Below are 14,686 nucleotides of genomic sequence, written 5' to 3'. Positions count from 1 at the left end.
TTTTACGTTTACTTCTAATAATTAAGTACACATAAAATCAGAAGATTACTTTTGATAATTAAGTGCAGTAAATAGCAGATACTTTAAGACTTTTACTCAAGTAATATTCTGAAAGGTGACTTTAACTTCTACCAGTCATTTTCTGTTTAGATACTTGTACTGTTATTCAAGTATTGCTTTCAAGTACTTTATACATGACTGGTCAGAACAAAACCTAAATGTCAGAAGACATTCACGTTTCAGCCATATTTAGCCCAGTTTCCACATATGTATGTTTTGAACTTGTTTTTTGCCATTTTAGGCCTTTATTTTTTCATAGGACAGCTGAAGACGTGAAAGTGGGAGAGAGAGGGGCAACGAGCACGCAGCAAAGGGCCCGCAGGTCGGAGTCGAACCCGCGGCCGCTGCGTCGAGGGTAGTAAACCTCTGTATATGGGCGCACGCTCTACCAGGTGAGCTGCCCTGGCGCCCACATACGTGCATGTTATGGACTGTGTGCTGACTCGTAGCTATAACAGTGTCAAACTTCTGATCTTCAGTTACGAGACATTCCCTAACCACCGCATCACCGGGCCAGCTGCTCGAACCAGAAGAGTTTTAGAAGAACCAAAGGATGAGGTAAAGAGCAAGACCACCCTCTCTCCCTCCATCTCTCTCTCTCTCTCTCTACCTGAGCTCTGGAAGACGCCGCAGCCTGCGGCTACACACTCGGTGACTAAACACTTCAACAATTTGGAGATTAGCATCTTGTTAAATTATACTGCTTTTTCCACTGAGCTGTTCAACTGCATTCCTCGCTGCTAGTTAACACAAGGACTAATGAGAGGAGCATGGCGTGTAAAATGAGTTAACAGCCGTGTGCTGGTGGTATATGGACTACAGAAAACAAACAACTGCAGAGACACACTGACGCTCACAGGCGCACCTACACCAGCACTCACACACAGGAGACAAACTGTTGACAATACACGTTCATGGTAATCCAGGGCAAACGTGCATGTAAAATATGGTTATGTTACGTAACGGTCAGTGGTAGACTGTAACTAAGTACATTTACTCAAATACTGAGCCACTGTCGCACTAAATGCTTGCTTTTGGGGGAATTACTGGAATTGTTGGGTCTTTGTAAATTATAGAGTGTGGTCTAGACCTACTCTATCTGTAAAGTGTCTTGAGATAACTCTTGTTATGATTTGATACTATGAATAAAATTGAATTGAAATTGAATTACTGAAGTACTGTACTTAGGTACAAATTTGAGGTACTTTTCATGCCACTTTCTACTCCGCTACATTTCAGAGAGAAATACTTTTTCCTCCACCACATTCATCCGACAGTTTTAGTTACTAGTTACTTTACCAATTGAGATTTTTGCGCACAAAACACATGTAGTTTATAAAATACTATGTTTTATTATAAATGAAACTACCCAACAATATAACGGCCAGCTGAAATGATTACACCATTAAACACTTCCAGTTTCTAAAATGTGGATGGTTCCAATACAACGCTCTTCACAAGTTAAATAAATGACATATTCACTACTTTCATTGAATTTGGAGGTTTTATTCAATTTTATAGCATTTGAAAAAAAATTATGGAAGAATGTTTGAAAAAAGTGCCAAAAATGTCAAAAGGTGCAGAAAAAAAACATCGAAAAAAGTGACAACAAAACGTGGGGGGAAAAAAAGTGACAAAAAAACGTTGGGAAAAGCGACAAAAGTGTCGAAAAAGTTTTTATTTTAAATTTTGACCCAGAAAAACTAAGTTGCAGGGTCAACGGGAAGACAGACAGTATTTTTACATTGTGGTATTAGGACTTTTAGGATAAGATAAGATAAGATACACTTTATTGTCCAGTAGAAAATGTGCTGCATACACACACACACATGCACCAGACATCAACAGACAGTAAGTACATAACAATATACAACAAGACAACAATGTGCTTTAGGACAAGCAACAAATAAACAAGATCATCCACTAGTTGAGAGGACATTGCACACGCCCTGATATAGTATTGCACATGCCCCATAATAACTTAGTTACTTAAAATAAATAAATGCAAAGTGTGAATATAGGAATTGCACGTAGTGAGTAACTATTTACTTAAGTCAGGAATCGGAATACTTCTTCCACATATGGCTGAATTTAACTACAGTGGAGTTATTTATCCTCCTAAATTTCATCGAGTTAGAAAGCCATACGGTAAACATAAGCGCTCACTGACGGACGGCTTCATCGAGTTCAAAAAAAGGGATTCGCATTTCTGGGCGGCCTCAGAGGTGTCGTGCACATCTGTACACATGTGAGTATTCGTTAGTGCAGTGAGTGTTTGAAAACTGATATCATATGTCTGCATATTTGTGTGTGTGTGTGTGTGTATGTGTGCGTGCGTGTGTTTGATATGTCTGCATATGTCTGCATATGTGTGTGTTTGTGTGTTTGTCTGTCTGTCTGTGTGTATGTGTGTGTGTGTGAGAGAGAGAGAGTTTGTAAGCTGATATCACCGCTCTGAACTTTGGCAGTGTGAAGGATAGACTCACCGGTACAGATGGGGCTACTGTGGTTTTACTCGCTGCGAGTGTTTGATGTTACAGGCCTCCTCGCCGCTCCATGTGTGTGTTTGAGGTGATAATGAAACAACTCGAATCCTGTTTGCCAGGCTCCCCTCCGGTCATTTTCCATCACGTCTGGTGCGTGAGACGCACTTTGACCCCTCCATGTTCAAAGCTGCCCTACAGTCGAGGAACGCGCCTGTGTACGTTGGCTGTAAACAAAACATTTTTTTCAGGGAAACCACATTTGTTTCATCAGTGAGTACTGCTGATTAACATAGCAGTGAGATGAGGCAACGGGATGAGGAGAAAGAAGATAGGAGGAGGGAGGGAAAGGCTGGAGATGGAGAGGTGAATATGATGAAGGTTCAACTGAGTCAGAGATCTCTTTTAAAGGAACACGCTGGCTTATTGGGACTTTAGCGTATTCGCCGTATCCCCCAGAGTTAGATAAGTCCATACATACCCTTCTCATCTCTGTGCGTGTCCTAACTCTGTCTGACACACCCACCGCTAGCCTAGCTTAGCACAGATCCTGGAGGTAACCGGTTCCAACTAGCCTGATGCTCCCAATAAGTGACAAAATAACGCCAACATTTTCCTATTTACATGTTATGATTTGTATAGTCACAGTGTGTACAAATAACGAGGTCACATGAGACACAGCCATCTTCTAACCGTATACATAATGGGAACTATATTCTCATAAAGGCGAAGCACTGCTACTTCTGCTACTTGGGCGGAGTGATATTACGCCAACTCTGAGCAAACTCCAGGCGAACTCTCTGCTCCTCACCACGGGGCTTCTCAGGTGCTGCGAGCAAATCACTCCGCCCTAGTAGCAGAAGTAGCCGCGCTTCGCCTTTGTGAGAATATAGTTCCCAGTATGTATACATAACCAATTTCAATACCTAAGGAGTAAATCTGTACAGCGTCAGCGAGCCAATAAGCACGCAGCATGCTTCTACCAAGATCTAATAATGTTTGTGATTGGCTGTCTAACGTTACAGGTCGTAGAGACAGGCAGAAAAAAACTCTACGTTACGCGCAGAGAGACGGGGCTCACGTAGTAGGAGCTGAAAAATCAATAAGATGATTTGTGCCGTAATGTTGTAATTTCTTTTTGTTTCATAAAATTGGAATCGTTCAGGCACCGGTATCGAAGTCACAGTATTGGTATCAGTAGCGCTATTGCAAAAAATTGGAACGATACACAGCCCTAGATTCAAGTTGTGTTTATGAAGAAAAATGGGTAACACTTTACTTGAAGGTATCTTCATAAGAGTGACATGACACTGTCATGATACATGACCCTAACTCTAACCCTAACCATAACACTTACTGAAAGAAGCGTTAGGTCATAAATGTTTATGACTTGTTTATAATGTTTATGACACGTTCATGACAGTGTCATGTCACTCTCATGTAAATACCTTTACGTAAAGTGTAACTGAAAAATGTGTCAATATCGGCGAGGCGTTTCAGAGATGGAGATTAAAATGTTGATGTTTATTTTTGGGCTGAATTATGCTAGTTATGCCAACCAGCGGGGAAGTGTACACTGCCTGTACGATAATGTGGAATCAGCTGTTACATTGTTGTTTTTGAAGATGTTTCGATGTAGCAATCCATTAGTTTTGATGCTCACATTAAGACGCTGACTCAATCGTGTTTCTTTCACCGGAAAAAAAACTTACTGTGAGTCTGTTGTTTTTGAGAAACGAAATGGCTTGTTCTAGGCTGCACTATTGTGCACTTGACACTGAAACAGGAACCTGTTCCTATTCAAATGTCCACACGTTTTGATGCTAAGCTTCCAGTTTCTTTTACCAATCAACTGTTCTGCTCAGAGGTGATGTTTGTCTCTTTCAGTTGCCTGTCTGGTTGAACCATTGTACAGCGTTTTGTCCTCCATGTACAAAACCAAACAACTATTTGTAAAAAGGACTTTGTACAACCTAAAACCATCAAAAAAACAACATCAAACATATAGAGCAGGGGTTCTCAAACACATCACTCAAAGGTCCGCATCTGATTTTTTATCCAGGTCAAAGGTCCGGAACAATTGGCAATAACAAAAAAACATTCGGTCCATTTTTTTTAGCTCCATGCAGTAAAAGTACAGCAGTATGCTTAGCTTCACGTAGTAAAAAGAACCTTTCTAGCTTTGACTTTTTTTTTCTGTGGTTTTCATCCTTTATCTTGCTGCACTTTTTGCAACTTTTTTGTCCCCTTTTGAAATTTTTTGTCTTAGAAAATGTATTTCATAAGGCATTACGGGCTGGGTTTGGATTGACTTGCCGTTACGTCCGGATGCGGACTTGGTCCGGACCTATAGGCCCTGATATAGAGTAGTCCTCAATAACGTCTATTTGTAAAGAGGACTTTCCTGAGAATCTGATTGGACACCGTCAAGCTCTGTGACAGGAGATTTCAAACCTTTTAATCACAATGTATGTTTTTCTCCATGACTCCAGAATCTGATTTATTTGCAAATAAGTAACTTTTAGCAACAACAATGCAGCTTTTCAGATTAAAAGCCATCCAATCTTAAGAGAGAAGAAAAAAACCTTTCAGCTGCAGTGTGAACGCAGCCAAAGAATACAAAATGAGTAACTTGCATGACAGAGGGAGTGATAAGGAGCGAAAATACTGGAGGAGTTAAAAATGGAGGGAGGAGGAGGAGGAGAGGGAGGTCAGAGGAGGGTGAGGAAGAGAAAGACAGTGAAGGTCAAAGAAAATGAGAGAGAGATGGAAGAGCGAAGACAGACCACCGCCACAGCCCACCCACCCCACCACACACACACACACACACACACACACACACACACACACACACACACACACACACACACACACACACAAACACACACACACACACACTCTGTGGTCAGAGGTTCACCTGCAGTTCATGTTGACCATAACAACACCCCTGAGGAAGACTGAAAAAGAGAGAACTTGAGACGTACAAGGAAAGGAAAAAGAGGAGGACGGGACCGGAGTGATGTGGTATCAGAAGGGATGGACGAGTGGAAGGAGTAGATGGAGGGAGGAAACGAGGGAGAGTTTATTGAAATAGTTGATAAAGCCAACACACCGTTTGCATTTGAGGACCATGTTCCCTAAAATATCAATAGGCAACGCTTATATTTCTATTCTATTTTAGAACGGGAAAACACAACGCTGAGTTAAAGTGCCCATATTATGAAAAAAAACACTTTTTTTCTGGTATTTGGGGTGTTCTTTTGTGTCTCTGGTGCTTCCACACACATACAAACTTTGAAAAAAATCCATCCATGCTGTTTTGAGTGAGATACGGTTTCTGAATGTGTCCTGCCTTCAGTCTCCTAGTGAGCTGTTCAAAATCGGCTCGGACTGTGACGTCACAATCCGAAACGAGGTGGCTAACCGCAACCGTTAGCTCGTAGCGTTAGCATGCTAACGCTAATGCTAACACTAGCATGGTACCTCGTTCTCAATAGCAAAGCACTGCTACAACACACACAAGTTCACCATAATCGACAAAAGAACTACTTACATGTGCTCCCTCATTTAGAAGTCTCCCAGCTAATCCTGCCTTGTAACTGACTGAAGTTGGAGAAACAGCCTTTCTTTTACTTCATTTTTTTTTTTAAGATTATATTTTTGGGGCATTTTAGGCCTTTAATTGACAGGACAGCTGAAGACGTGAAAGGGGGAGAGAGAGGGGGGGATGACATGCAGCAAAGGGCTGCAGGTCGGAGTCGAATCCGCGACCGCTGCGTCGAGGAGTAATCCTCTATACATGGGCACCCGCTCTACCAACTGAGCTATCTGGACGCCCCCTTTCTTTTACTTCTATGGAGCTAGCTAGCTGACATGATCTACATCTGAGCTACTGAGCATGTGCGAGTGCAATCAAAGATAGTACAGAAGAAGAAGAAGAAAAGAGGTCTCACTCTGTAGCTAAAACAGAAACCAGGTGAAAAGAGGATCTACAGCAGTGAGAGAGAGCTGTGCAGTACAACTAAAATATGGTGTTTTTTGAAAATTAAACCATGTAAACCTATTCTGGTACAACCTTAAAATACAATTATGAACCTGAAAATGAGTATAATATGGGCGCTTTAAAGCTATAGTGCGTAGTCGCCCCCATGAGCAGTGTTGGGGAGTAACGGAATTTATACCATGGTCTGGGTGAATACTCGATTCTGATTGGCTGCAGGGTGTCCATTAAAAAGTGATATAGGACACCTACTAAAGGAGTTCGGTGAAACTGACTGTTTACTGTTCTAAATTAATGTGAAATGTGGATTTATTATTTCCAACTCGTCCTCTGAACACCACAGGATGGCGCTAAAACACACAGGCTGCAAGAAGTAAGTTCTACTGGCCCTCTGGACTGACTTTGTTTCACAGCGAATAACGTTATCTCACATCCCGTTCACTGTTCAAGTCGCTGCTTCAGGCTGCGCCGCTGCAGCCGACAGTAACGTTACACATCGCGGATCAAATTCTTCGTAAAAGTCGTTATATTGTTTTGGGGACAATGACATGGCTGGATAGCTAGCTTGTCTTGTTGTTCAACATACTGTCAAATTATTTTTACTGATTGCCAACTGTACACAATGTTATTGACTTTGGATCTTGCTAGCATAGCGTTAGCTTTCTGGCTCGTAGCTAAACTGAAGGGTTCTACCAGCTGAGCGGACTATATAAATATCTCCGGTTGCTAAGGGAGGCAAGGTATTCTCTAAGGTTTTTCCTAATTCCTGGTTGAGAGAACAACATTTGCATTGCATAAGAACCTGATGGATGGGAATGATTGTTCCAGGTATTAGTCAAACCGGCCAGGGCGTAAATCCAGGGAAACAGAGTTATTGTTTGGATTAACTTTAGATTTCGATTGTAAAACTAATTAAAATATGAACTAATGTTTTAAAAATTTGTTATTTGGCAAGTGACCATGGTATAAGCGGGTTAATGCCCTTCGAGGTGTCCATTGTCAGGTATTAATGGACTTCGGCTGCGTGTCGGACGGTTCACGCCTCGCCGTCGTCCATTAATACATGACAATGGACACCTCGAAGGGCATTAACCCTTACACATGTAACGGCGTTACGTATTCAGAATACAAATTATGAGTAAGTGTATTCCGTTACAGTTACAATTTAAATCGTTGGTATTTAGAATACAGTTACATTGTTGAAATCAATGGATTACATGACGATACTTCTGTTTCACGAGTTTATTCACTCAAAATAAATTAAGGCAACTCTATGCATTTTCCAGAAGCCCCAATATGAAATCGGAAAAAATTAGCTATTTGCGTGATCAGTCACAATGGAGTCGGACCTGGCACGACAGAACCAGGGCAGGAATAAGTTTCTATCTTGGAAATTCAAACAACATTTCACATTAAAGAACGAACAGGGAGAATGAAATATAACTGTGCAGTGCAACCTGTGCTTGCCAGCAACCAACCTCCTTTCAGCGTCCAAATTACTCCACCTCCAACCTGAAGAAGCAGCTTAAAGTAAGCTATTTTTTTTAATTAGCCAAGGGAAGTCGTCTGCTGTAGTTTTACTGGTCACCTTGCTATTTTAACGTTAACATGCGACTTTACATTCTCCTATGTTGATTTACTAGCTCCAGAGCCGTTTAAAGACTGACTAGCCCCGTTTGACATGCTAGCTAACGCTAGTAAAATTAGCTCGTAGTAAGACTGCGGTTTTTTTTTGTAGTATGCAGTTCGGGACTACCAATACAATAATCTATCTGCTTGTTCAGGTACACATTCAGCTAATTGGAATAAAAAGAACACACCATTAGCCAAGGGTGACAGATGGCAAATTGTGGGGTATTACTAATGAAGTACCCCCAACACTGGAGGAAGAGACAACACACTGTTGGAAGCCCGTAAAAGCTTCCATGACCGCGCTCCCCCCTCCTCCAGCTGCTAGTAGCAGGAGGACACGGAGGAAAAAACAGGACTCGAAGGAACACTTGAGTTTCGCGCAAAGTCACCGGGCAACCGAACAGAACTGAAACAGAGAGAGTTGTGTGGAGCTGATAGTCTTAATTATTTGTAGCAACTCATTTGGCAATAACTTGAATGTAACGGACGTTCATTAATATCAAAAAGTTACGCACTAAAGCTTTAATATTTTAAAGTGGCCATATTATGCTCATTTTCAGGTTCATAATTGTAATTTGAGATTGTATCAGAATAGGTTTACATGGTTTAATTAAAAAAAATATATATATATTGTTGCTGTAATGCACATTGCTGCAGCTCCTCTTTTCACCCTGTGTTCAGGTCTCTGTTTTAGCTACAGAGTGAGACCTCTCAGCTTCTGTAACATCTTTGTTGGCGGTCGCACATGCGCAGTAGCTAGGTAAGGACTACATGAGCTAGCTAGCTGTTTCTCCAACTCCTGTGCAAGGCAGGATTAGCCGGGAGACTTCTTCTAAACGAGGGTACACTTCCAACTTTGCGTGGAACACCTGCAGAACGTAGTATGGAAGTAGTAGAGTAGAAGTAATTTATTTCGTAGATTAGGGTGAATTTGTGTGTGTTGTAGCAGTGTTTTGCCATTGAGAACGAGCTAGCATGCTATCACCCCAGAAAAAGTTATTTTCTCATAATATGGGCTCTTCAAAGGAAGACTTTGCTGGTAAGTAGCCATGGTATAAGCAGCATAATCTTATACTTTAACTTTAATTTCAACTATTGCCATGGAGCTGTAAAACATCCAGATACTGCAGTGTTTGAACTCAGCACAGAGGAAGTGGTACACCTACTAATACATGCATGTGACATAAAGAAACACAGTCTGCACTGATGAATTAGAAATGCAGTTTTATTGATAATACCGACATAATGCAGCCAACACGGTATTGCTGTTTGTGGATATGGAGTGGAATATTCATGATTTTTTCTGGAATACATTCAGTCTGTTTCTCCCACAATACAACACAATATCACCGATGCCGTCAGTCATGTTTTACAATAACAACATAAAGAGTAGATGAGAGTTACAGTGCTGTTCAGGAAAAACACAAACTGGATTTGAAACCAGTTTTTGTTTCCCAGTCCCTACGTGTTATTGTTTAATGCCTTTAAAAGTGTAGTGCAGTATGTCTTTGTTTCTGCTTCCCATAATTCATTGCAACTTTAAGGGTTCAAATAAACAACTCTTAAGATAAGCGAAAAATGCATTTTTGCACATATAAAACAGCATTTGGAGAGTTTTAAGTCAGATGGACTATACGTTAGGTGAAATAGTTCATTGTTTTGTTAAATCTGTCCGAGAGTGTAACAAAATCCATCACCCAGCCCATCTAAAGCTCAATAATTAACACGATAAGTCTCGTTTGTTTAACTCCATACGCAAAAACAGCAACCTATGTGGCGGACTATTTCTTGGCCGCGTGCAGTGACTTCCTGGAGTCTCCTCTGGTTAGTTAGTGAGGTTTTCTATCAACAGAGCCATGCCAGCTGTTTCTACCAGTTTCCAGTCTTATGCTAAGCTAACAGGCTGTTGGCAGGAGCTTAATTTAGAGTGTAAAGACATGAAAGTGGTGCCTCTTATCTAACTTTCTGAAAGAAAGCAAAGAAGCGTATTTTCCAAAATGACGATTCATTAAAAGAAAAGGAAAGAAAAGTTTCTCTTCTGACCAGCCAGCAGTAAAAGGTGGTTAAAACATTTCAACCCATCAGAGATCAGTGCAGCAGTTTGATTGAGTGCATTACCTTTAAACAAACGGGCCACTGAAATGAAATAGTTTCAGGTAGATGTTCACTTAGACAGCAGCCAGTTTTAAAGAGGCAGTCAAAGCTAATAAAAATAAACAGCATTTGAATTGTTTGTGGTCTCTCTGCTGAGGCACGAGTCAGTGTTACCGTATGTCAAGGCAGCAAAGCTAAAGGCTAAAAGGCACGTTGCATTTACTGACAGGAATAAGACCGGGAGAAAACAATGCTTTAAATGTTTTAAAGACAACTTTGCGGTATGTAGGTATCTTGCAAACTAGTAATAAAGTAATCAAGAGCTCTTTCCCTGAAAATGGCAGCAGGATTGTCAACAAAGTGTTTTTTTTTAATAATTTCGAGGCTCGTGGATTTACAGCAAGATGTTTTTTTTTAAGATTATTTTTTGGGGCTTTTTCCCCCTTTATTTCAGAGTGACAGTGGATAGAGAGGAAAGGTGGGAGAGAGATAGGGGGGATGACACGCAGCAAAGGGCCGCAGGTTGGATTCGAACCCTGCAAAGGCCTCAGCCTACACGGGGCGCCCCCACAGCAAGACGTTTAAAGTGTTTTCAAATATATAATGCCATTTCAAGATACACAAGTAACACACACACACAAAAAAAAGTCAATAATATCTTCATCTGTCCGGGCAAACATCAATCTAAATAAAAGGATGGTGTCCGCCTCTTCACAGGTATCTGGTGTATTCAGTCGGCTTTCATTTAAGTGCAGCGTGTAAATGTTTTGACCAAGCTGAACCAATTCAAACTGTCCACTGTTTTTATCATCTAAAGTGAAGAAGAAGAAGAAGACACCTATGATTTTTTGTTGTCGTTGTCTAAAGACGCCTTTTCAGCAGGACAGACGCGGGTGATGACATTTATTCTTCATTCAAACTTCAAGGTGATTCTTTTTTGAAATTGTAAACACTTTGAAGAAACACAGACAGAGAGGTAACCTGAACTAAAAGATGACAACCCTGAATACAGCTAAATACCTAAAAAAAAAAATAACACTAACAATACTGACTGTGAAATGAAAGCAGAGGCTGTGGATTTCTTTACACAAGAACTTAGTTTAGTGTCCTGCAAAATGAATAAAATGCACCTAAACAACTATGTTTGTTTTTTTCTTGACATTCTTAGAAGCATTCAGTCTTTTTATTACGTTTGTGTGAACGAAGCCATCTGAACTACGTTAGCGTTGACGGGTCTCTGACACTACGCTGCCTCCAAGCAAAGTGCACAGTGGTTTCTGAGGAGCAACAACGGGATCGAAACTCTGAAGGACACATCTCACGCTGGCCGAGTTCACGGGTGCACGGAGACAAACGTTAACCTCCGACAGAGAGCAAGTCCCTCGTGTGTTTGGAAAGGCGAGCAGAACGAGCTGGATTAAAACTGGAGTAAAAAAAGTCTGGGCTGATGTAGCCTGGATGCCAGCCCGAACGTAGCCCCGCCCACAACATTTGAGGTCGGGAAGTTCGGTCTGGACTTGATCCGTTGTGGAGCAGCTATGCTCCAACCAGAGAGCTGTTCGGACCAATCAAATTGTCAGGGCGGGCTTTGTACGACGATGGACAGATGGTCAACAGTCACGTAATCAACCCAATGTCACCAAAGAGCGCTTGGGTTGAATTCGTTTACAACAAAGATGGCTGCCGCTGGAGGATTGAGAATTCTGTTATAGGAGATATCTATGCATGCAGAGGCATTTTCTTTCCTGGTCCGGTTGAAACACGCCTCCATAATCACAGCCCAACGGAGCAGTATCAGACTCATATTCTGACCAGAATTTGAGTGTGACGACGTCAGTCTAGGACTGACGTGTTGTTAAGTGATTTTCAAAGGTTAATTAGTGTGATTTATGCCGACGTTAGCCAAGCCGGAGTTAAACCCTCTCTGACCTGGCAGGACGACCTAAAACCCGGGCCAGTAAATGAGGTGCTTGTCAGTCTGTGTGACTTTTTTGTTTACAAGGCCTGGTTGGCTCGTAATTGGCCGGTGTGAACCCAAAACGAACCAAACGGGACAAAGTCAACTTTTCCACTCTGGTGCGGACCAAAAAACCAAACTAACCTAACATGTGATCCCACCCAACCTTTGGACTTTAGAAGAAACCACTGTGAAGAAGTAAAAAAAGAATAGATAATAAGAGAGTGGAGTTAAATATTTCTCTCGTCCGTGTTTCCTTCAGTTTCTATTTGCTTACTAAGTCAACGGGGGGTATTTAAGGATCCAAAAACCTCAACACACACACACACACACACACACACACACACACACACACACACACACACACACACACACACACACACACACACACTCTATCAGAGGTTATATGGGGGGGGATAAGGAGAAAGGAAGGAGACGGGAGATGAAGAAGAGGAGGAAGTACACCATGAGATTCAGGAGGATGCAAAGGAGGAAGAAGACTGAGGGGAGACGCAAAGGGAAAAGAGGAAATGAGTTGTGAGAGAAGAGGGAAGAGGGAGGATGAAGAAGAAGAGGGGAAGAAGCAAAGGAGACGAGGACAATGAAAAGGAAGGGGAGAAAAACAGGAGGGAAATGAGAACATGGAGAAGGAAGAGAATGACACTGGGGAAGAGAGGAGGAAGAACAGGTGGAAAAGTAAGTGGAGGTGGAGGGAAAAAGGAGGAGAGGGAGGAAGTGATGAGGAAGAAGGAACGTGAAGGGGAGAAGGAAAAAGAGGGGAAGCAAAGGAAAGGAGAAGGATTAAAAAAATAGGAAGGAGGGAGAACAGGAGGAAAAAAGGGAAGGAAGAAAATGAGACCGGGGTAGAAGAGGAGGAAGAAGTATGGGCTGAGGACAAAAGGAGGAAATGAAGAGGAAGAAAGAGCGCGATAGGGAGGGGAAAAAGGAAGAAGATGATGCTGAGGAGGAGGAGGAAATAAAGGAAGCAAATGTATAACGTGGAGGTGAAAAATGTACGGTTGAGGTGTCAATTGTTATTGCTTTCTTTTTCTTTAAACACTACTTTTTTTAAACTGCTGAGGAAGAGCGCACAGGACAATGAAGAATAGCTGAAGGTGTACATTTAACAATACGTTTTCAACAACGCATCTCGGATTTCACTCGAAGGCGGCATACGTTGCAGCGAAGCATACTGTAACGCGTCAAAGAGAATGAATGTCCCGTCTGTATTTGAGGTTCTTCTTCATAAAGATTGAATGGAGCGATGAAAGTTGGACAGTTTGAAGACGTTCAGTCACCGCTGCCTGACCTGACTTTGCCTCGCCGTTGCCGGGAACCAGCAGGCGGTTTAAAAAAAAATAATAATAAAAAAATGATCAGACAACGACATCGCAATCTTTGATTCCGTTTCCGCTTTTTCTTTTCAAACGAGGCAACAAGCTTTTATTCTCCTTCTTCTCTGCATGAGGGCAGAAGAGATGGAGGGAGGGAGGGATGAAAGTCGTGACGGAGGGATGGCGCGGAAACAGCAGATACATGCTGAGATCTGATAGCAACTTTTTGGAAATGCATCCAGTACAGTGATGCAGTGTTTTCGGATGAGTGGAGAGACAGTGAAGGCACACATGGAAACACACGCACGTGTACACATGCGCACGCACGCACACAGTTGTCATGTCAGAGGCGTTTGTGAATCTTGGGCACTATTGCTCATCAGGTCTATCGGTAAACTTATCAGGAAACACACACACACACACACACACACACACACACACACACACACACACACACACACACGCGCTTGGATGAAGTTCACAAGTTCATCAGTCAAAACTTCAGCAAGATGACAGAATCCTTTTAAAGACTCGAGCAGAAAAAGAAGAAGAATAACATGAAATTCTGTTAAATTCAGCCCCATTACACTTGTAGAAACCTGACATTGTTTTTCATTGTGTTGGCTTTTTTTTCCGTTTCCTTTCCTCCATTTTTTTTTGTTCCTGGTCTCCTCCATCGTCACTCCGCTGCCTTGGCTGGTCCGAAAGGTCCCACCATCTTCATGGCAGCGTAGTTCTGTGAGGATGGAAAGAAAATGTTACTTTCCCTTTGATTCCCTCTCATTTGCTTTCTTCTTTTTCCCCTCTGGACGAACAGACAGATAAAGACACATTTCCATTCTCTGCCTTTCTCATCCACATACTATCTTATTTGCGTCATTTTCTCCATCTTTGTCTGTCTTTCTTTGTCATCCAAATCCATTCCCTTTATCGTTCTTTCCTCTTCTTTTAAGAGCTTTTCCTGTACTGCCATACCAAACTACACCAATAAAAGGCCAATGTTAGCACATTTATTTCACATGTATTCTTTTCTATTTAACTGTTTCTTCATCTCTCAATTTTATAGTATTTTTTGGAATGATCTTTTGTTACTTTTGCCTTTTTGGTCATAACTCTCTTTTGTTTT

At 41.7% G+C, this 14,686-nt stretch overlaps 1 protein-coding gene across 15 annotated transcripts in view; it reads right to left on the bottom strand.

The window, feature by feature from the left end:
* Positions 1-9,379: 9,379 nt before the first annotated feature.
* The window catches only part of dysf (dysferlin, limb girdle muscular dystrophy 2B (autosomal recessive)), a 133,257-nt gene continuing 127,950 nt past the window's right edge, over positions 9,380-14,686 (bottom strand). For 14 of the 15 annotated variants that reach the window (XM_039823585.1, XM_039823591.1, XM_039823587.1 and 11 more), the window contains one exon: positions 9,380-14,296. In XM_039823585.1, the coding sequence (XP_039679519.1) occupies positions 14,240-14,296 (57 nt within the window). In that variant the 3' untranslated portion in view covers positions 9,380-14,239. The remainder of the gene's footprint in view (positions 14,297-14,686) is intronic. The other variant, XM_039823592.1, reaches the window with a different exon arrangement.

The sequence above is a fragment of the Perca fluviatilis genome, chromosome 14 (assembly GCF_010015445.1).
Source record: "Perca fluviatilis chromosome 14, GENO_Pfluv_1.0, whole genome shotgun sequence".
Classification (NCBI taxonomy): Eukaryota; Metazoa; Chordata; class Actinopteri; order Perciformes; family Percidae; genus Perca; species Perca fluviatilis.
This window is presented reverse-complemented; position numbering and strand designations above follow the sequence as displayed.